Source organism: Phaethon aethereus (genome assembly GCF_964289735.1).
Source record: "Phaethon aethereus genome assembly, chromosome: 1".
NCBI lineage: Eukaryota > Metazoa > Chordata > Aves > Phaethontiformes > Phaethontidae > Phaethon > Phaethon aethereus.
This window is the reverse complement of record NC_138575.1, coordinates 46884901-46909516: the sequence shown is the minus strand read 5'-3', so window position 1 is coordinate 46909516 and position 24616 is coordinate 46884901. Positions and strand designations below refer to the sequence as shown.

Sequence of the window (24616 nt, the reverse complement as noted above, 5' to 3'; positions counted from 1 at the left end):
CACCGACAAATTTCTAGAAAAATAAGTGGTCTGGACATCATTGACATGAATTCACAATTGCATGCTTAAATGAAGTCTCAAAGCATTATAGTGTTCCCCAAGTTTTAGTAGACAGAAAAAATCATATGCAAATATATTAAAATCACAAGGATCTAAAAATTCTTAAAAATTAATCATTTCAGAGTGCAGACTCAGACCTTATTATCTAGGCGTAGATGTCCCTCTTCATATACCTCGAAGTATCCATGAAAAAATAAATGTAGCTATTTCTTTTAGGTGGGAGGGTTATCACATCTGCTTGTAGTTTTCCTATCGTACAGCAATTTTCTCTTTTTCCTTTATGCTTTTATCTGCTGATAGTTTTTCAAACTGCAAAGAGCTTGGACTTTTTCCATCTCCAGTCTCTAATCAGCAAAGATAGGTTTTTTTCCTCCAAAATCTCAGGAAACCTTTTTGAATTAAAGCAGTAGACTTTGGGGGAAGAAAAAGAGTAGGGTGGTTAGCTAAGGAAGCAACCACCATCTATGTTGTTTGCTTTCTGTTGTTGGGTTAGGATTTAAAAGAAAGGAGGAATATATCCTCTTTTTTTCTGTACTACCTATCAGTACCATGTGGCCTTGCTTTTGAAACTGTCTCTCAACTAACTTTGGATTAGGTAGTAAATCACTTTTAATATTAACAGAACTTACATCCAGTGGGTACTTGCAGTAATAAGAGAAATGAGGGAATAATATTCAGGATATTTTTTGGCATGGCACCAAGGTTTTTAACTACTGTCAAGTGTCTTGCAGGTGGCAAAAGGTATGATCAGCAGGATAGTAAAAACATTTTCTAAATTTTCTAGAACCTGAATTTTGTTTGCTCTCAAAATTTTTATAGACTGAAATTACTCCAAGGAAAAGTATTCTTATGATATTTTGATCCAGTTTTCTATTGATAGCAGTAGAATTAACATAAAAATGAGTTGCATGGTCTGACATTTAAACTGTCTTTTACTTCTTAAAAAAATCAAAAACGTTCTTATACACAATTTTGGCATATATTAATCAAAGAAATTCCATTCTTATTTTAGTTCTGGAATAAGTAATTCCACATATTAAGAGAAGTAATACAGTAATTGGTCAACTTGAACAAAATAAATTACTTTGGTAAGTGTACGACACTTGTGCTTTTTGGATTAAAAGAACTTTTATTTGTAATTATTACCAAATTCATCTTCTGAGTTCACTACATGCTCTAGTACTGGCACTCATGATTAACTACTTGATATTTAAAGCGGGTTTTTTTCCTACTCCTCTTCCAGAAGACTTTTTTTTTCTTTCAAAAGTTATTCCATTAACAGACATTCTCTCTCTCTCTCTCACGTGCACATTTTTATATATATATTTAAACAAGCTGCTCAGATGCACGATTGAGTGTTGAGCTCCAGCAAATAATCAGTGTTTTATTTCTATTTGTTATGAGGTTTGGTAGAAGAAAAAGAAGGGGGGGGAAAAAAAAGGATATAATCTAAAAAAACTTGACAAGGCATGAAACTGCCTCTTCTCCATGTGAAATTGGTTCTGATTGATTGCTGGTTTTCCCTGTGGCTTCTGACAGTACAAAAATGACTAGATTTAGGAGTGTCTGGTTCTAGTTTCAGATTAAACAAAGTCGGGAAAAGGCTTAAAGGAATATTAAAAAATAGTATTTTTAGTTGAATAAAATTAACACTTAGGGTGGTATGCTTCTGAGAGATAACTGGCTTGGATGTTCACCTGAGAAGGGATAAATAGTTATTTAAATAGATAAAAAATTAAGATGATGAACACTGCATTAAATTGGCAAAGCATTCCTGAATTTACAGTGAATATTGGAAGAGTTTAAAGAGCAGATACATTTCACTTCCATGATGAAAAAATCAGAACCTCTCTAGCTTTAAGCTCAAATAAAATGCAGGCAAACAGATACTCTCACCAACCTCTATCTAATCACTCACGAGATACAACTAAAACTAAAATCAAAGACTTCAAATTTAGTTACTGCCAAAATTAATACTGCCTGTGAAATGTCCTACTTCTCTTTTTAGAGCATGTATTATAATCCTGGTCACAAAATACATTATTGCTTGCTATTACTGCCACAGGTCTACTCTCATTTACCACACGGAGGGAATATAAATGAGCAATAGTTCAATATTTGCTTCTGTCTCCAGTTTTTACGAGTAAAACACCACGACCTTCTTATAAATATTTACCTTTTGATCAAAATATAAAATAAGCCCCAGGATCAAATGACAAACTACTATTTATTTCAAAATTAGTTCAAGAAAATCTGCAAGTCCTCAGGTCCTACATTCTCCTTTCCGTAGCTGCATTTCACAGCATCTAAGCCATTTCCAAGACAAAAATTATGCTGATTTTCAACCAGGCATTACATCTGAGAGGCAGACCTTGGGTTCTGAGGAAAAGCACAGTTCAGCCTTGCTACCACATTGTTAAATCAGTGGGCTTGGTCAGCAGAGGCAGCAGGGCCACTGAAGGAACAGCAGCACAAGCGAAGGGCCCTCATTCTCGAAGGTCTCTGCCGGCCGCTCCAGCAACGCTGAGTTTAGGCAGCAAGTCCTGGCATTGCCTCTGAACGCAGCTGGCCTTGAAAATTGTTCACCATTGCTAAGATGAATATGAAACAAAGAGATGGGCTCAAGTGAGGAATACCTGAAGGGAGTGTGTAATATGTGGTTGCAAAGAGGTCATTAGAGCAAATACTACCAAAAAGGTCTGTTCAGCACTTGAAGTTCTTTCCAAGGAAGCTGAGAAGTTGAACACAATTACCTTTGCAGCCTGGTAAATTATATTAACTCTTCAAAACAAGCTTCAGATGGAATTTTATGTATTCTTTCCTTTTCCTTCAGATACAGGTGAAGTATGGGTTATTTTGCCACAGAAATGCTTCCGTTTTCATTGGACTTGACTTTAGAGTCTCCTTCACTTCAGAACAGAGGCCAAAGCCAAAAGAGGAAAGTTCGACATGCCTCCTATGTCTTATTTTCGTATGCTTTAGCATTTACTATCTTCCAGCTAGAGAATTTTCAGCAAAGATGCTCAAAATTACTTTTAAATCGCTAAAAATAAAACTGAAGTGTCTTCATAAAGATTACCATAGTCAGCTAAGCTTGCAACAAACGAGCTGACTAGCTAGAGAATAGAGGCGCATGGATGGAGCAGATCAAGCAAAACCCATGGGAGGTAACAACTGAAGTCTGCAACCTCCTCAGAGTTCTTAGCATCTGTTTGTTCAGCCCCATTTTGATAGTCACAATTCCTTCCTTCCTTCCTTCGACAACACATTTCCCTCCAGCTGATTGTTAGGGTTGAAGTTCAGAAACTGGCAATGGCAGATGGAGTCTGTGCCTCCTCATTTACTGGCTCTCAAAACTTTTAGATAAAAATGAGTTCCTTTCCACTCACCTAGAAAGGAGTGATAACAGATTAATGGTCACTCTGTAAAAAATACCAAATTCTTTGCAAAAAATGGTTGGTGCACGTGTATTTCCATCTTTTCTGTGCGTGTGTTGTGCGGGGGAAGACTAAATGTTTAGCTAGTGTTTGGCTAGTAAAATTATCTAATTGCACAATCAAACAATGTAAAGATTGTTTGTCATGCTTATTACTATGCGTTATTACATTGAAGACATCTTTAAAAAGTTCAGGGTGCATTTGTAAGGCTCAACAAATACATAGTTCTACTCCATTTCATTTTAAAGGAGACCGTTGATTTTCATCTCATATTGCCACCTCCTTTGCCTATAGTAAATGCAGGAAAAAGAAAATTTGCCCTGAATGACCACGTTCTAGGTGCAGAGGAAGAACATCCCTCAGCTGGAGTTCACGCCTTGGGGGCACTTCTGAGTGTCCAGCAGCCCACCCCTCCCAGCACTCGGGGCAGATGACTGCATAAGGAAGTTCCTCCTATAGCCAGGAATGGATCCGTTCTTGATGTGTTTTTCCCCTTCTTAGTTTACACTTCAAAATGGTAACTGCTCTTTGGAGATTGCTGGCAGAGGAGAGGAGGAGTGGACAGAAAGAATACAAAAGCAGCGATACGATGCAAAACATTGAATGTAAGCCAGTGGTGGAGCAGGGCAATTTGCATGCATTGGGCACATATCTTTTGTAGTTATAGAGACTTCCTTCTTCCTTACACAAGGATGAACAAAGGAAAGCACAAAAGCACATCCTGGAAATAAGAATGCTTGATACAGAAGAGTAAGCTCAAGGGATAAACTTGGATGAAGACCTTAAAGACTTCTGGCACTTTTAAATAAACTTTCTACAGTTGCTAAAGATACCAACCTAAAAAAATAAAAAAGCATAACCCCAAATATCCCAAAAAACCCAAAACACAGGGCCAGTTGCTTCAAGTTTGCAGTTCCAAAACTTTTTTTCTCTCCAGTCCACCTCCCAGATGTAAGGCAGGTAAACTAAAATGTTAACTGAAACATGCAACTGCTGTTCAAAGAAAGTTTACTGACATAACTGGGAAAATGTGAGGTCTATCAGATGGAGGGAGGGTGGGGAAGGAAGACAATGACTCCTTTAGCCTAGGAAGATAAGTGCTGTGGAAGAATGAAATTTCTCTCTAGAAACACATGAGGATTAAATTACTTGGAAAAGAAAAAGCTACTTAAACCATAGGACACAAAGTAAATGGTTATAAATTGACCATGAATTATTTTAGAATTAATTAGGAGAAAAGTGCTATCCCAGCAGCAAGATTCTGGTACAACCTTACAACAGGATTTTTTTTTTGCCTGCATTGCTTCTAGCTAATTTTACAGTGGAGTGTGAATCATTTATGAAATGGTGGATATGTGCTAACTGCTTGCAAGAGTAGCAGACTTCACCCAGTGACTTAGGAAGTGTCTCAGAATCCTGTTCGTCTAATAAGAAAAAAAAAAATTAAATAGAAAAGAAGACAAGCAGATCCTGGATACCTAGAAATTATGGACATCACTTCTATATATAGAATTGTTCCTTTAAATACGTGCAGGAAAACACTTCCCCCAAATGAGTTCTTTTGCAACCACCCTGAATTCTTTAAGCTGCCAACCCTCACCTATCTTGCTTGACCAACAACTTGAAAAATCTTCCTGTCTTCCTTCTCTGCCTTGGTTTTGACCTGAAGTCATGGAATACTAATGACACAAAAATGTTTTCGGGGACTGAAAGGCAGTCACAAAATATAAACAGGCAGTAGACAGTCTACTGTTTTTCTCAAATTACATATTAATTTCTTCCTGGTGCAGTCCTATTAAAGCCAGCTGGTCTACTTACAAAGCAAACTCCTTAGTAACTAAAGCTAGCATAAATTGCCGAACTACAATACACAGGAACTGGAACTGTCATCAAGGAAAACACATATGTTAGTGAAATATTTATAAAATTTTCAGGCCTGGTACAATATTGAAATAGTTTAATCAATTTTATTTACTGGTTGATAACAGCTAATACAGGCCCTGTTAGCTGTTGTTTTGCCATGACTACACTTCATCCATGCCTCAAGCTACATTCATCCCATTGATTTCAGGTGGGATTGTCCACAAAGAACTATATTTACCTAGATGCTACATTGGCAAACAAAGAAAGAAATGGAAGAAAAGCCTCTTTTATTCCTCATACAGATGTGTCTCCAGCCACACAGCAATAAAGGATGTGCTTTGCCTAAGGCAAGTCTGTCATTTACAAAACCAGTGGGTAGGAAGACAGGTATGGATACTGCAGCAGCCCTGTACATGAAACTATTAAGTCTGGTCTTTAATTAAGGCTTGTTTTTTGGAGTTTTTTGTTTTTTTTTTTAAAGTAGTTAAGCCATTTAACTACTCAACCAATGACTACTAACCTTTTGTAAGTCTACAACTAGGTTTTATTAACAAGAAAGCCAATCATTAAGGAACAGTACAAACAGGGAACATGTTCAAAGTTTTCCAATAACATCCTGTTAGCAAATATGTAAATGGAACATAAATCCTAGTTTTTTAATCAATAAGAACCTACACAATACGCAGTAGGCATTAAGACAGAATGACCATTGCCTTTGCAGAACTCACTAAGCATGGTCATACATAACCCCATCAGTAAAATAATCAAAACAAAACAATCACCCCCAAAGCAACCTCTGGTCTTTCAGGTAGCGCAGTCAAAACTCTGTCATGTTTTCCCAGCCCTAGAGAAGAGCTTTCCAAATGCACCCAAATTGGTTGGCAAATATAGTCCTGTTCTTTCCTCTGTTACTGCAGCAGTTTGCTTGGGATTACTACCGTTTTAGCACTGCATCAACTCTCACAGCCCCTGTTTCCTTGGCAGAGGGAGGGCTGCCATAGAGGTGAGGAGTAGCATTGCTCCTGCCTTTCTTCCTCCTCTGGACACTGGGCAGTGGTGTGCTGTGCCAGCAGTCCTCAGATAAGACATCTATTCCCCCTCACATGCCCCAGCGGGCAATGCAGGTTGAGAGCTGGAGAGAACCTCTTACAAGAGGGGCCTTTTACACAACTGAATGACAATGTCTCCAGTCCAGGAGTCCAGCAATTATTTTCCTGATTTTTAGAAAATGGACAAAGTTTATGTTAGGACTATAAACCACCACAATTTCAAATACTCAGGCATGTAATTAAATAGCTAGGTCACTGAATGTATTTCAGCTCTCAGTATTACAAACAAAGATATCTACTTTATTACAGGCTCCACAAAGAGTCCCGGAGCAGAGTTCTGCACTGCAGAACACCACCGATCTTTGGGTGCTAGCTCAAGAGCAGGTCTCAAATACACCAAGATTTTGTCAAGACAACTTTGGTTACAGTACAACACAAATTTCAGCTGCTGTTTTTGACAGAGGAAGAACTACCTGACAAAACAGAGATTAATTCCAAACAGGTTTGTAACAAGTTTGCATTCACAGTTGAGAAAAAAAAAAAAATCAAGCACTTAGCAGACGAGACATCCTCTTCGCTTTTTATCTCAACATCCTGCATTATAAAAACTTGTGGGCTATTAAGGAAGAGGAACTATAACCTTGACTTGTTTCCTACTACGTGAAGTGGTGCAGCAGCTTTGTCTAGGTTGGTTTAAATACAGTTCAAATGGGTTAATAGGTTAGCCTGCTTTTTAGTGCTTTTCATCTCTGATAGCTCAGCAAAGGAGATTTTTATGCCAGCACCCTGAAAAGGCAGAAGCAGAGGGAACACAATTTCAGATGTAATATAGGCTAACAATAACACACAAGGAAGAATTTTGCTCAGATTGATTTTTACCCGAGGATGTGGGGTAAAAAAAAAAATCTTTGCATATCAAACACTCCTGCAACCCCAGATCTTACAGAATTAAAATTTCAGCTACTATTGAAGACTTTACCTAACAGAAATCTAAAAAAATCCACATTTATTGACATAATACCCTAAATTTGCCAAAGTTTACGGAGATTCATACTTTGAACTTATTAAAAAAATAAATTATGTTACTAATAAACTCGTACATACAGCCCTTTATCACTAAAGGCAAAATGAGATATTTTGGGAGAGAAGCAAGGGGATGGTTGTTTGCTAGAAATTTATCCTTTATAGGGCATTGGATACTCTAAAAATCCTAATTTAAAGTAATTAGGACCATTTTAAAGGAATATTCAATACTTATGTGAGATTGTGAACATCCTTAAAATCTGCTGAGAAACTCCAGGTAATATAGATTACTGATATGAATGACAAAAGAATACTCTAAGGTGAGCTAGGCCTAAATACAAATGAAATAATGTATGCAAAATGGTCTTTTGACTGATAAGCAATTTTACTTTAGGCATTAATTAGAAGCAATTTGAAACCATACAAGAAACCCATGAGCTTTAGGTAACAATCATAAGGCAACAAAGACTGAAAAGCCAAAATAAACTAAAAATAGAACATTGCCTAGTTTGGAAGACTAAACTGCTGCTTTCTACAGCTCTGTCCTTTGTACTTCACAGTATTAAAATACATGGATTTCTCTGTCTAAAGAAGAGGCATGGAAAGAGATCTCAAGTTTATGCTGATTTACTACCTTATGAAATCTAGCTGAAATCAGCAATGTTACATAGCTTTGAGAAGTTGGCTTTCAGATGTATTTGTAAAAATTACCTGCAGTGCAGTCTCAAGAGGTCAGAGAAGTTATTTATAGGATGCCCCTTTATATGTATTTTTGAAGTACAAACTACCTCATTTAAGTCACATTGTAATATATTCTCCATCTACGTTGTTAAACAACAACTGAAATCTTTTCTGCACTGAAATTGATATGAAAATCTCAAATGCTTTCAGAGTTGCCAGGAATTTACCCTCTGAGTTTTTCATGAGAGTTTCACAAAAAAAGCTTCCAAACAAGAACCTAATTAAACAAGTCCTTAGCCTGAGCTGAAGTTTCCTCAATTCCAGACCACAGGTCCTATCTTCAAGACAGGCTGGGTCACAAGCTATCTTGAGGTATAAGCTATGCATGTTTCACTTAAACTTATTTGGAACTGAGAAAATTTCATCACAACAAACCCACTTTAACCCATATCTAAAGCAATGATGAACCACCAACTCAATATTAATGTTAACAAGAGCTTTTTTTCCCCTTTTTTTCCTTTCCCTCCTTTTTTTTTATAAATAAAAATAATAATAAAAAATTTTCTGCTGGTCTCAAAAAGTTTAGGAATTTATTTAAAGTTATGGAATTGGCATATTTGAACACCATGGAAAATTACATGTTCAGAATCAGACAAACCTTTAAATGGAGGTTATGCAATTATGTAGTCTAAATTAATGCAGTTTACATTGTCCTAAATGGCAAAAGCAGCTGTAACTCAGAGCCATAAGGTATAACATTCAGAACAGAAAAATATACCACTGAAATCAGCCAGTCATTTAATCTGTTAAATTCTCTAGATTTTAATGCATTAATAGCCAATGAATTCAACCTCATATTTTAGTTTCTTGAAAAAGAAAGAGAGATCATTAAATGCTTCTGTTTATGTAGTTTCTCTCTTTGATTGTTACCCATGCAAAATTGTGAGTTAATCCTTAATAATTTGTTCCTCGATCAGATAGCACTTCGAGTTGTTATTGCTGTGTGTGAACACTGGGCTGCACGCGCCAATTAATTTGTATCAAATACTGAGGCATGAGTGCTAAGAAAAAGTAAAGAGCATATGAGACTACAATATACCTAGGATATATTATGGGCAAAACACAATAATTAGAAATGACTGTAAGGGTGTTTTTTTCCTAAAGTTCTACTAAATGACTGTTTCAGTTTCAAAGGCACATACTAAAAACCAGAAACATCAAATCTAACTGGCCTCTTGTGAGCATATACAAAACACGTTTTTCCATTACAGTATTTTTTGTAAAAGGCTCCCACGGAACAGCATGCCACTACTTGCAAGGGAGCTCTTCAGAGTTTATGCTTAAAATAATTGATCCATTTGTGGTCTCATAATATCAAAGCCCACTCCATTCATCACCTAGTTTTCATGCTGGATATGGATATCCAACACAGGGAAAGACTACAAAACCAAAATATTATACAAGATTTTTCAATTTATATTGAGTAACTAATGGTTTTGTGAAGCTTAAGTAAATAAATAAATAAAGGATTCAATTGCATTCAAGATAGTAGTAGAAAAGTTAAGAATTAGAGATCCTTTCTTGCATATGCATACATATACTAGCAATTGCTAGCAAGCAATTCACTCTGCCTATACCTCCTTTACTTTCATTTATATATATGTAAGGTAACTTCATGCCCTATATATTCCAACCAGCATTTCAGTTAAACTCCTTTTACACAAATTCAGTAGAATTCAAAAAAATTTTCTATTCAACAGAAATGAAGGTTTGTAGGCATATATTTTGTATATGAATGGAAAGCTTCAAGATTATCAGCTTGTTCTGAGACCAGCAAAACTACTGAAATCTGATTTCTTTTATCGCCCAACTCCCTGTCCTCTTCTTACCCTGGTATTAACTTCAGTTTCCCTCTATGACACAGTGAGTAAGAGACAAAAGTGCTGTACAGGCATACAAAAAAATGTAATAATTGTAATTTTCATCCCCAAAGTGAATGTTGTGTGAGAAATTTAGGAGTATCAATCTTGCCACATTTTTCCCTACAATCTTCTGTTGGGTTCAGAAGTTATTCTTTAAATGCGAGCAGAAGGAGTTTCTTCTTAAAAATATGCTTCTCACACTCTCCATTGCCTAACAAAGACAAAAAAAAATACGTGCATACATGTATGTGTATAATTGTATGATCATTAAAAATACACATATTTTGAGATATGAATTTGATTTGGAACATAAATTCTGTCATTAAATTATTTAGAATTTCCAGTATGTTTACCTGTAAGGCAAATGAATGAACTGGGCAACTTATTCCTTGTTAAACAAAAAAAAGAAAAAACAACTGTTATGATAAACTTAATTTCCAGGTATTATAAATGACAATTTTAAACTGGACTTACAGGCAGAACATTCTTTACTTGTTTATTTATTTAAAGAGGCTTACTCTTTAGGCATTTCTACCGTGCACAGGACTTTATTTTCATACTACCACCTAATGAACAGCAGTCACCTGGATTTTGTTCTCTGCACACATGGCAAAACAACAGCGTATAGGTATTGAGGGTCACGAGCCTGTCTCGCAGCAGAGCCCCTCTCGGGCGCTCGGGCTGGGTGGGTGATGGCAGGAGGGGAAGGAAGGGCGAGCGCCGGCACGATGAGCAGTGCTGAGCAGGCGAGATGCCCAGCCAGGGCACCCGGGAGAATCTGCCCCCTCCTCGCTGGGGCACACGGCACGATCATGCCTCAGTGAGAAGCTGAGCGCAGCACTAGCTCCTGTGTTCATGAGTTGGTATGTTAATGAGTTAGGAAATCTTTTTCCCTGCTGTATAATTATTTTGATGCTCGTGATATTTACTCTCTTACCCACCTACAACAGGATTCTAGTAATTAAACTTTCTTGAACCTACACTGCTCTCAAGTCAGTCACAGTAGAAAAGTAATTTGCTATTTTAACATTTTAGACCTCTGGAGCTAACCAAGGGTTATTGGCTTATGCTAGGAAGTGCTTACACCCACTCCCCCCACCAAGTGTTATTCAGACTTAAAAAAGAAGTCTAAATAACACCTCTATATTTTAGCAGAGTCAGAAACAGATGGAGCGCTACTGTTGCCAGCTCACCTATCTGTAGTTTGTTCAGTGTGGTGGGTTTTTTGCTTCTTTTAAAGGAAACAGATTTGTAAGTTTACCTTCTCCGTACTCAATATGTGAATACACGATACTGTTGACCAAGAAAAGGTCCTGCCCACTCCACAATTTAAGAAGCATGATTAATGAAACGACTATTACAAAGCAACAGCTAACATCATCTCCATTTCCAGCAAGAAGATCAATAGCTCCATTCACAACAGGTTTCACAGACGATCCAACCCCAGGAAAGCCACGCATACTTACAAATTATAAAGCATGTCAGCCATGTTGCTGCGGTAGTACAAGGCATTTCTATAGGCGCTTTCAGCTTCAGAAATTTTGCTCTGGCTCTTGAGAACATTTCCAAGGTTACCCCATGCTGTCAAGAGGAGAAAACAGTATTCAGAAAGAGCTACAATCCAATTACACATGACAGAGTACCTGAGTATCAGGAAGGTCCTCAGGGAGACAAACGCCACAAAGAAACTATTTTTATGGAAGGGGAGGGGAGGTTGGTTGTTTTTTCCCCCGGTTCTCTGGATCTCTGCATCTTACTGTGAGACTCACATTTTGTAGTGGTGATTTGCATACATTCTGCATACATATAGCTTTTGGGTGGGAAAAGGATCTTTAAGAACAAAATATGTTTCTCTGCTCTAGAAACTACTATAGCAAAAGGAAAGAACCATTTTGTTTTATATCCCCTCTAAATAAAAATCCCCAGAGTAAAATGTGGAACTGGGGCATCTTCATAGTTTTAGCTTTTTTATAAACCTATCTACTCTAAACAGCAAGAAATTTTCCCAGAGTAGACCTAGTTCTCACTGAACTATGCAAATTGACAAATGACACAGGAATTGAAAAAATGTTTAGGTAAATAACCAGGATTAAAAGTATGCCATATGGATAAAAACATACTACACAGATCACTAAAATGCATTTTTTCTACTTGGAAAACACGTGGTTCCTTTCCATCCAACTTATTATGTTATACAACGTGCTTTTATATTCCATCTATAAAGGACTTGAGGTAAAAAAGTATTTAAGGTTCTACATGTGTTCCCTTTGCAGTTTTGTTGAGTGGCACAAAACCTGTACTTACAAAAGAAACTTGAACTAACATTTTATAGAAAACACAGCCCATATTATTCACAATTTAGAAAGCTAATTTAACTGGCACTGTAATTATAGTCTATGTGTATACATGAAAAAATCACATTATACTTATAAATACATCAACGTTGTTTCATAAAACAGTTCTACTTTCACAAGTATTTTTTTAATGAGCAAGAGTAATGGAAAGATGATGCATGTCCTTTCCTCCGAACATACAATATATGGCAAACTATTCTTCCCTCCAGATGCACTCACCATAAACATTAGCTCAAGTAGCAGTTAAATTCTGCCTCTTCAGTTACTCAAGCCATTTTTTTACAGGAATTTGTGTCAATCCTGAGTAATGCAAACGTTCAATGTAGTTTTAACATAACATTGCTAAGCAGGTTTATAATTATTTCACATATGTGGTTTTTTCCTTAGAAATTGGATTGCTTTCAAACTGCTGTGGTTTGCTGCAGAAGCATCCTGTCACAGAGACGGAAACAGCAGCAAACACAGTATTTTCCTCTGAGCAGAATAAACAAATCATTTCGGGGAAAAAAAATTATGGAATCCTTTTATGATTCACAAATATAATGTCATCCAACTATGTATAACCTATTTTGTAAAGACAAAGAAAAAACTCCAATATTTCCATGAGAAAAGAAGCTATCACTTCTGTGAGTCACTTAATTTTAGCCTAGTATTTTATAAGATGAGAAATTATTCAAAAGTTATTCATCATTAAATTGACAGAAGTCACAAAAATGTTCCATCATTCTCCTGTTTAATGAAATAAAGCTGCTAAAAATATTGACATATTCACTCAATTTTTACACTCTTTGTTAGCATATATGCAGAATTCTGAATTTATTTCCCTGTTCCTGCTACTGTTCATTTTTATACATAGAAAACATTTTAGAAGCAGCAATTAAAGTAACCAGCCAGTTTGTAAGCATGAACGCTTTAAAAAAAAAAATCTGTGTTTTTCTTAGAGCTCATTTGTGAAAACATACTGTGATGCTGCTTCTGCAGTACATGACCATCCAATTTCCTGCAGTGGTATGTTCCATATAATCCGTAGCTACCTTTGTTTTCACTCCAGTCTTCCATAACAGAGCATTACATCAAATGACCATTTGGACTACTGATAACAATTTCCTGCTATACAGTTACTTGCTCCCAACTACTTTGAAGCTCAGTAAATGAAAGGATGTATAGAAGAATGATTTGGTTCATCTTTTCATCTGTTAGACTGGAAAAACCCTATTAACACTGTTAAATGTAATAGTTTCTCCTCTAAACTTCCTTTCATGCTGTACGCTCTATTATTTATACGAGTTAAGATATTTTTAAGGCAATATTTTATTTTACATTCTGCAAAATAAGCTGTGTCAAGTTTTTAATATCAACCAATATTTAATTTGCATTATTTAGTTTGAAGTGTATTCCATTTAGACTTTTGTCTAAGCTTGTAAAACTGCAAATGATTAATTTAACTTAATGTGAAATACTAGAAGAAGTGCTAGCAGGATAAAACAACAAACTTAAAACACGATAATCTCACAATCTGTCATTAAAAGAAACATGAAAACCAAGGTCTTTTTACTTCCCCAAACTATAAAAGCTTGGTATAAATCTTCACATCTATTTAAACACAGAATTAGTTAGATGAATGACCTAATTCTGTCTGGAGATGAAGCTACATGGAACATTTTATAGAGTAAATGCTTATTTGTAGAGATCATACTCATAGCCCTAGAAGTTATGAAAAGCTGTTGTCTTCAGCAACCACCTCCTCCTGGTCGTTGGTGTATGAGGGACAGAAAAAGAGGATGAGTTACACAGAAAAGAGGCTACGTCAGCTACTCAAGGAACTTTACTCCTTTTTTCTCTTACTGCAACTAACCTTAGGAAAAACAAAAAATTGCAATTATTAACTACATCTCTGGCATCCAATTCATCAATCCATATCTCAAGACAAATTTCTCCTGCAAAACGGTAACAATGTTGGTTCAACTATGTGCGTACTCAGAAGTAGACACAAAATTATACTTAGTCATGAAGCCACATCCCTGTTGAAGGCATCCTCTGTGACTCCAGCTAAATTTCAGCATTCAACTACTTGTCAACTGTACCTGGTGAGAACTTAAAGATTAATATTCTCAAAAAAAAAAGAAACTAGGTCAGTAATTTTGGAATTTAGAATGGATTTTTATTCCACTTATTTTTTTAAGTATATTTTTCACATAAAATCTGTAATACCTGGAATTGCAAAAGGGAACATTTAATATTCAGAAGATGCTAACGTAGATGTATACCGCAATTTAATCTTTAATTACAAATTCAAATTTTCCCCTATTGGATACCCTATTCAGCAGGGAGAAAAAGCAAGCTGTGAATGAAACAGCTTTGTAATATTTACTTTTTGCCTTCTGCTTAATTCCCTGTGCACCAACAAGACCAAAATAGTCCCAGGTCTTTTAGAAATAATATTCCACCATAGCATTGGAACAAAGGTGACATTAACATATCTCACACACCTACAAACAGTCAATCCATTCAAACTTTATTTCATTGCCTACTTTTCCATAGATCATACTCAATATAAATGGGCATATTAAAAATTAAATCCATTTCATCTTCTTGTATCCTAAGCCAATTATAAACTGAAAAATCTCCTAATGCTTGAGAATTCCTACACTAGTTACATTTCTTTGCAGGAAAACAGAACATTTTAAAGGGGTTTTGTTGCTGTTGTCGATTTTAAATAAATAGCAGGAAAAAATACGTAGCACTAAGTAGGAAAATAAGCAAATGTTTAAGTGTTATAATTTTGGCCATATCAAACTAGATTTCTATTAAACTTTAAAGATTACATTTATGTCACCTTGCAGTGAGAATAGGTCAAGTTCTCAGGCATTTAATTGCTTTCAAAATGAAAATGAATATGACAAATTTCAGATTCAAATTTAACATGATTAATTTCTCAACTATCTCATAGAAACTGAGTATTAAGATTTGACAAGCCTGAAAAATACCAGCTTGGCATATTAAACCTTCTCTAGGCACCTTCATTCTGGAAGAGAGCAAGACAAACAACAGTGAAGCAGAACAATGTTTTCCAATCTAATCTGCCTGGATTTAAGAAGTACATCCTACGAAAAAGAACAGTTGAACTTTCAGCTTGCAGTTGAATGATGAAAACAAATAAGAAATGGAAATGAATGTGTGCAAATATCTTCATTTAAATAAATCTTTCCTTTCCTACTGAATCAAGGATCATGCTATGCTATTCAGTGAAACGGAAATAACAAAGCAACAAAGTAAAGTTTCAGAGAAAAGCACTCAGGTTGTGTAAAAGCATGTATGTTGATTACTTGATCCAATAGTTTGCTTTAAAAAAAAAAAAAAACAAACAATCCCAAATCATCAACAAAGTTAACCCGAAGTATTAAAGGAGGATTCTCCTTCCTACCTATAACATCCTTATATAAACCATTAAAAATGAGATTATAATAAAATCTATTTGGAAACTCACAACCTATTAACACATCAGCCATCAAAACACCTCTGCTGAAACATGGAGAGGAAAAAAATCCAACTAAAATCCCATATTAAATCACTGAAATACAGCCTGCTAAACTGTTAAAAATATAGCAAAGAAAAGGAAAATGCTGTCTTTCCCAGTATGTTATGCCAGGAGACAAACACTGCCTTTTATAAACCTTACAATGAGCAAACATACTTGAAAACTGATGAACTAAAATGTAGGACTCAAGGTTAAAAAAATTAATACATGCCATATACAATTCACATCAGCAAATTACTGAAGTTTTGTAATACTCTTCTCACCTTAAACTATCAGACTTATTCACAATAGTTAAAACACAGACTGATGAATGCATAAAAATATGAACTAGATTATTACTTGAGTGAAACAAACTACTTAAACAAAGACTGAAGTATTTAGGGAACAGCCAAGTCATTTGTAATCAACTTGTCAGCAGTTCTAAACCAGCAATTTTAGTTGACAGTAAAATGCACATCAAGCCAAGAAAACTTCTACAGAGCTTTACAGATATTTGTACAGTATTTACTATTCCTTAGCTTGTGAAATGAATAACAGCAGTTCCAGGTTGCATTCCCTCTCTTTACAATCCTCCTGCATTTCTCCTGACTCATCTATGAAAAAGAAGTGAATGCATAACAATTATAGTGTCTATTTTTTGATAAATAGAGTTTAGGGATGAAGAGATGCTGGCCCAGGAAAAAAAAAAAAAAACTTCAATTTTTTTTTTTTTTTCGTTGTAATGACACCTGTTTTTTGGAATTTCTGCAAGAAGTCTCTTGGAAAGAGATGTTCTTTGATATCACAATTGCATTTATGTTCCCACTAAGTGCCATGAAAAAGATGCTCCTGGGCAGCATTTATGATAAGGGACACTAACACAAGAATCTCGATACAGTGGGAGTTCAGAAACTGCATCCTTGATTGTAAAAAAACACTAGCACAGCAGAAATACTGAATCTGATATTTGAACAAGCAGAGAGCATTTCAAAGCAGTAACAATTTCTTTAACAATGTAAATATTTCCATGATCCCATTACAGGAGGGGACAGGACAGATCATTTAAAAAAAGAAAAAAAAAACCCAAAACCAGTATCTGTCCTATTTCAAAGTCAAAAAACCCCAAACTTCATAAAATCCTTTCATGTTGGAACTTCACTAGAGGAACAGCATTTGCCTTTTTTGTTAATTCCTAGTACTAATCTCTGCCTTCCCTTCTGGAAAGAAAGCCTCACTCCCACATATGGCAAAGGACAAGAGAGGGGAGCAAGTATGACCAAGAACATAACAACCAACCCATTTAACTTACATAAAACCCCTTAAAGAGCTAATAGGTGCAATTTTGAAAAATATGCCACAATTCCAAACTACATGAAAAGGTGATAAGTAATTTGAGTCTAACCCCTAAAGGAGTTAAATAAAATAGGCTTTTACCTGACAGGCTTTTGAACAATAATTTTTATTTCCTCCCCCTCCAAATAAAAAGAATGGGAGAAGGGAGATATCATTGTACCCCTTCCAAAAATGGAGTGGAAAGAGAACTATGGTGATTATCAACACAGTTATCAATACCTTAGAGGTGCTTTTACTTTTACTTTGTAAAAGTAATGTTGATTGGTATCAAATCATGCCACATCAGGTTGATAAACGGTGCAGCTCCTCCATATTCCCCTATTTTACACCTAAACTATCAGTAAACTGGACTTCATGAAAAAGTTATTTCTGCTCCCCTGTTTACTTTGCAGACATTAGATTTCCAAGCTCATCAAAGATGATTAAGTATGTGGGCTTAACATGCTATAAAGCTCCAGAGAAGCATCCTTCTCTAAACCTGTTGAATTTCCTAGCCATTATCATTGGTAAGACATTTATTTGGATGAGAACTGAAGGGTGAGAATTCTAGTTTTACTTTTCTTAAACACTTTCTGCTGTTTTCAATACTGTCCAAAAGGATTTTCCATTTGCTTTTCTTCCCTTCCAAGGTTTACAAGTCAATTAAAAGTAAGATATGCACATTTTATATAAATCAAGTCTTTGGTACAGCACGCTAGTAATCTCCTCTTGGTACGGCATCAATATTTGAAATTTGCATTACAGTTGATGCAAAGTTTTATGTTTTCTTTCATTACAAACTTCTTGAGTGAGAAAATCAGGTTAGAACAGTATGACAAAATTTAAAACATTACAAGGAGGAAAACAGTACTAATTACACTTCCCACTTTGAAATGTTGTGAAGTCTTCCAAGAACTTACATCACAGTATGACTTATTTTTATTTTATATTTGTTTCCTGAAATTAGTTACTTAAGTAGTTACCAGTGTAATGGAATGAAACCTGAAAGAACTAAAATAACTCAGTGGAAAACTAGGAGGTTTTTACTACTTTCCAGGTGATGCTTCTGACAAAGGGACAAAAACAGCACGGGGAAGATGCTTTGACCTTGACCACACTTTGTGTATTAAAGGGTGTCTAGTTTCTACAGGTCTGTCACCATAAAAGGTTTGATGAACACTAAATTAACTTCTAAAACTTTGGAGCATAAAATAAAACCAAAACCAAAAAGAAATAACCTCTTCTCTTTTGCTATTAACTTTTATGTGAACTGAACTCCTGGAGCAGGACAATCCAGGTTTCCTGTTTAGGACACTTTTTTTTTCTTTTTACCACCTGTTCTTAACACTTTTTTATTTTTGCACTATAAATTACTACTTTACAGCTATCAGTATGAAAGTAATGAATTACAAGCGTTCACATTCCCACCTCACCCTGTGGCAATATGACCACAGTGTAGGCAGCATCAAGTGCAGCAGCATGTTGTGAATCTCTCAGCTCTATGGTAAATGGGAGCAAACAGAATATTGAATATTCTTGGAACTTTCACTAAGTATGTTTTTCTATTAATTCTTAGCACCTACACTGTATATTTCTAGACCAGATATTTTACTAACCAAATTGTTCGGTTTACCACCTATTGGAAGCTCCACGTTAACAGCTGAAAGACACATATTGTCCTGCATAGAGCACTGGACCACTGCTAAGGTTACAGACTTCAAAAATTAGAGAATTTTATGAAATAATGCTGACACAAGAGGATGCCTCAGTAAAAATAAACTTAATGTAGTATGTGGCTTGCATAGAAAAAATACTTTTTTTCTTATGTTCTTCAAGTTTATACCTTTAAAATAGATACATGCCTGTCACCAGATTCAGCTCTCTCCTGCTGAAATTACAGGTGCTAAACTGGGAATTAAGAGAGCAATACTCTGTTCCCAGCTCTGTCGCTGGTCTGCTGTTCAGGAAGCTTCACCTCCTGATGCCTTTCCATTTATACACTTGACATTTGTTACTCATCCATTAATTGCATGCTTTTTCTGCCAAGGATTGTATCTCACTATGGGTTTGCACAGTGCCTACTATAACAATGCAGCTAAACACTAATGGAACATAAATGCACAATAATCTCTAGAGGAATGAAGTAAAGGAAGAAGAGGAAGTGTCTTGGAATACAGAAGAGAGATGTAAGGAACATCTCCCCATATAATTACTATTCTCATAAAATGAGGGCCCAGAAAACTAAGTTACTTACAGTTTAAACATTGTGGGAACATTGGTATATGAGTCTGCATTTTACATTTTGATCTATGTTCTTAACTTCTGTTAAAGGGTTATCCTTCCTAAAACACATTTGGGAGCAGACAAAGCTTGTGCTTGGTTAAAAACAAAAAACAAACAAACAAAAAAACCAAAAAAACCAAAAACCACCACCAAAAACCCACGCTATGAAATCTGACATTCCTTTGAGAGTCTTTTGAGGAGTTCTCAGCGTGGTCTACTTCATGAGAAATAAGTTGAAACATTAAGACCAATGTCTGTAAATGGAAAATTCATCCTACTGGAAAAAAAAAAAAAAGGCTGAAATTTGCAACAAAGGTCAACAAGTTTCCAATATCCAAATATTCCAAATTACCTTTGTTGGGTAATGCATGAGGAAAGAGCACTAGTTACACCATTCTCATTTGAAAGGTTGCAACCATAAAGAACAACACCTTTTCCTCCTCGTTGAAAGGTTAAATTCATCAGCAGCCTACGGCTTTTTCCTTTCAAGGGTACTACTCGATAAAGCAGAGTGGTGCTCCAGTCTTTAGCATTCATATTTCATCAAGCAATGTTTGTTCTAGAGGGGGAAAGAGTTTCACAAACAGAGGCACGATAGGTTTCGCCAGTAAAAATTCTGAAAGCTCAGTTGCACACTCAAAAAAAGGCAATGAAGAGAGCTCAACATTTTAAAATAGTTTTTCTACAACACAGACCCACTATCTCTCACAAAGATATTCAGAAGATCAATTAGATGTTTGTTAAGTGGTTTGAGAACAGAAAAGTTCATGTAAATGCTAAAGGTTGCTGCTTTGAAAATGGAACAGGTTTTGCCTAAGTTCTGCATTATGGTTTGTACAAGGTATTTATATTTTCCTATTATTCCAAAGAAATAAAGATTTATTTTCAAAATATGTCCTAAGTTCATTCCCATCATTTGCAATCATTTTCCTCGAAAAAGTTGACTTGTTAATGGCCGCATTTGGATTAAGTTACCTCATTTTCCTAACTCTGCAGCAAAAGTGCCCTGTTTCTTGTTTCCTAAAGGGATAAATGGTTTCTATATACCCATAATTTATGAGTTTAATCTACTTTATACAGTGATTTTTAAATATTTTTTTTTGTATCAGTGGGTATGTGGTAATGTTAAGACAGGCTGTATTAGATATTTACCACCTCCCAATTTATATATATTATTCTTCTGTTTATTAAGAGTGTTATTTATATCATATGTTCAATGCTTTGTTGAGCAATTCCAGGCTTTTGGAATGACAGCAGGTGGAAGAAAAACATAATTGAAAACTACGCAGAGCTCTTAAAGCTATCCAACACCATGTCAGCATGGGTACTGAACCAACGGACTTCCGGCAGGCAGTGCTTCAGTTTTGTTTCTTAGTTTTGAAACCCTGATGCAAATGGATATGAATGCATGATACTCTCTACTATGCTCAGCATCACTGCCTGATACACTCGCTCCACTTGCTGTGTTACAGAACATCAACTTTTCCTCCCCAAATGATAGCACAGTGGCTCTGTCAGCTCAATGAACCTGCAAGATGATACTGAACAGCTGGTAAAGTGTTCTTAGGCTTCACCATTTACTGTTTAGTCTAGAGCATGGACTCCTTGTTCTGCCTACTACACACTTGCAGATTTTGGTAGTACAATTAGCTTTAATGAACCTAATCTCAAATGTGCGAGGGCTCCACAATCTAACTGAATAGTAAATACCGCACTAACAGGATATTTAGCAAGCAACCAGAATAAAGCAAGACATCAAAGAAAAATGATAGGTACACTCACATACTCCCACTTCTGTCAGACACCCTGATTACTACAGGTGACAGACTACTGTATGAAGAAATTCTCGCCAATAGCTTCATTTGAGGTGCCACAAGATCAAATAACACTTCCTTACTGTTTTAGTAATGTATGAACAATGTAAAACATTTTCAGAGGAACATTATAGAAACTCTTAACAACAGTAGCCTTCACTGACTATCAGTCAACAGCGAAGTTCAGGAAGAAACATATGCTTCCCAACCACTAATCTCTCAGATGCAGGTACCATCTCACATCTCCCAGGAGCTGCCTCAGTGCGGCCAGTGGGCTACATGGACAGTCCTTCCACTTGTCCCGCAAGCGAAAGACAACACTCCAGATGAAGCTGTCCTGTAAACCAGGTTCAGTCCATAAAGCCAGTGCTCATACTGCAGAACCTCTAAAAAGATTCAAACCAGAAATCACCACCTCACTACAACTTTGTAGGTGTTCTTTATAAATAAACAAAGAAACACAATGCCAACACACATCGTTCTGGATACGTCCTCCCATTTTCCAGTCTTTGTACAATTCAGTTTTGTTTAATGTTGCAATATGTGACAAAGATACCCTGATTATGGTAAAACTACTGCAAGATAACAGACTTGTTGACAATACAACAGTTTCCTACCTTCCGAGCTGTGCTGGCATGCCCCAAGGCATCCAGAAATAGCTTTTCATCCAACAGAAAGGTAACAACGAAAGACTGATGAACATAGATTATATTTTTTTTCAACGGAAATCCTGTTGTCAAAGGAGATAACTGCTGGAGGTTGCTTCAGGGCAGTATTTCATAACACAGAAGCTCTGGTGGAATTACCATTTTAAGGAATTCCTGCACATACCACCCTCCAGGCCATTCAGTTCTGCCACCCCGACCATCATGCTAAAATGATTTTTGGGAAGTCTATGGTATGATTCAGGCAAATAAACTGATCCAGGTTAGAAAAAAAATGAGAAAAGGCAGATCATAGTACCTTTAACATCTAATCTAGTCACTGTTCTGTTGACAGCAGAGCCCGTTCACACCTTTCTTTGCACGGATTCACTAGCCATGTGTGCACTGCAAGTATGTGAACACGGTAAGCCATTACTGCCATAAAGTTCCCATATCACAAAACTTCACAAGGGTCATGAACAAAGCATGTTGACCCGAAACTCTCATGATATAAGGATATGTATTTTGTAGAGGCGATGGACTCAAATCATGCAAGAAAGCGAGAGGAGGCCAAAGGAGCAGAAAAACCCAAGTGGAAGAAGAGGAGAACTCTGGGCACCCCAGACACCTCAGGAGTAACCCTGAGGAACTCTTCAGAACACCAAACTGACTTCAGGCAAGGAGGTGGCCAGGTACTAAATCTGTCAAATTACATAACTTTTTAAACAGCAGGCATGGTTCTAAAAAAATTACCTATGATATATTTCAAAATTATCACCTATGTCCCGAGTGGTGAACTGTAAACCAGCCTCCTGCAGAAATGGAAGGGTGCACTGAACCAGCTGAAATGACAGCCCTGGTCCTCACACCTAAACGTAGATGGGTCATGTTGGCTCCTTTGCAGGAAAGCAGAACAGAGAGGACAGTGTCCTGGAAACGCACCAGAGGAGCCATGGGGAGGAGGAAATCAGCACTAGGGTTTGTCAAACCAAGAGAATCGTCAGAACGCTCAAATGATGCATGTCAGGCTTGGAAAAGGCAAATTAGTGCGTGTCCAGGAAGCGGGCTTTTCATGACACTGCAAGTTGTATGGTTTTGTTTTAAACCACTTATTTAAGGCAAGACAGAGCCTGTGAAGCATGGCCAGACAATACGTACCCACACTGGTATGGAAATATAGGTGGCAGAGAGGAAGGCAGGTCATAAAATTACCTCCTTCATATTTTGAAGCTAATTAAAGACACTACAATTATTAACTGGCATCTTTAATAGTCCATATTCCAAATATCTTCTGTGTTTTAAGACCTGAAAGAAAAGTTTAGTGTGCTAGAGCATCCAAGCAGAGAAGGAAGTGACACTGAGCACTCAGTCCCTTTATTTTGTGATCTTTTCTGTAATTTAAAATAAAACTATATGTAAGCCTTTTGTGCATACTATAATTGCATCAGCCATCATCTACTTTTTGCATGCGTGAGGGCTGACAACAATGACAGTCCAAGATTAAGTGTTAATGAAACTCCCTATTACAAAGGAAGGGTATTGGAAATCTTAATAAAATACTTGCATTTATCTATCTACACTGGGATTTTACACTGTCAGAAGAGGTATGAAGAGGCATGTGTGTAAATTACTGTCCTGTCCACATTAAAGGTTAGTTTCTCTACCAGATTTATGTAACGGGACCTCAGTGTGTACCAGTATGAAATTTGTTACTGATTGGAAAATGAGGACATGTATCCCATGGAGAAAATCATTATGTAAAGAAAAAATTTCACAGTTGACATATTTTGAAAAAAATATTAAAAAAACCCAAAATAATTGGGTGACTATGTAATGCATTTAAACAAAAATGCTCAGCTTGAGAACCAACCTGGATAATCTTGTTTTCCTTTAATTAATAGCAACTCTTACAGGCTAGTTCCATAGAACACACAAATATGAACCGAAGGACTGACTTTTAATCAAACTGGAAAATAAAATCTATCATTTTCTGGCAAAGAAAACACCAAACAATCCATTTCACTCGATAGGCTACCAAAAGAGATAACTTCGACAAAGCTAATCCCTCCTTAACCAGGGGTGGGTTTTTTTGTACTGTAGTTTCTAGCACAGATGAGTTTGTTGAATGATTTTGCAGAGCACCTCAGGGAAGGCGGGGGAAGAAATAACAGTCTGATGAGTCCATGTCTCAAAACAGAGTAACAGAGTACATGTCTCAAAATTGTTTATTTCTTTAAATTCTCAGTATATGCAAAGGGGGGGAAAATTCTAGCTAGTAGTTAATAATAGATTCTCTTCCTATCCCCTTGCTATTTAGGGTTCAGAGATTAGAGATGCTGTTGGACTACACTCAAGGAAAAAAAAAAAATTAGTATCCCTCTTTCCAGTCCTCTCTCTCTATATATAAAGGAAGAATATCTGGCTTTCTGGTATCATGCTGAAGGAGAAGCAGATATCCCACAGTGACTTGGGTTTCAGAGGAAATTACAGCACTACTGAAGAACTGAGAGAGAGAATATTGTCACTGGAAAATAAATTCAGACTTTGAACTGAAGTATAAACCACTTTCTTTAAGCCCTCCAACATATTTAGCATAACCAGACTGTTTTGCTGATGCTGGGCTGTCTGTGGGATGCT

General features: G+C 36.4%; 1 protein-coding gene across 1 annotated transcript in view; it reads right to left on the bottom strand.

Annotated features, from left to right (window-relative positions):
* The window catches only part of TMTC2 (transmembrane O-mannosyltransferase targeting cadherins 2), a gene marked incomplete at its 3' end in the record, with an annotated part of 256393 nt that overhangs the window by 71403 nt on the left and 160374 nt on the right, over nt 1-24616 (bottom strand). Inside the window, exon 4 of the mRNA XM_082014037.1 lies at nt 11502-11616. Within this exon, the coding sequence (XP_081870163.1) occupies nt 11502-11616 (115 nt within the window). The remainder of the gene's footprint in view (nt 1-11501; nt 11617-24616) is intronic.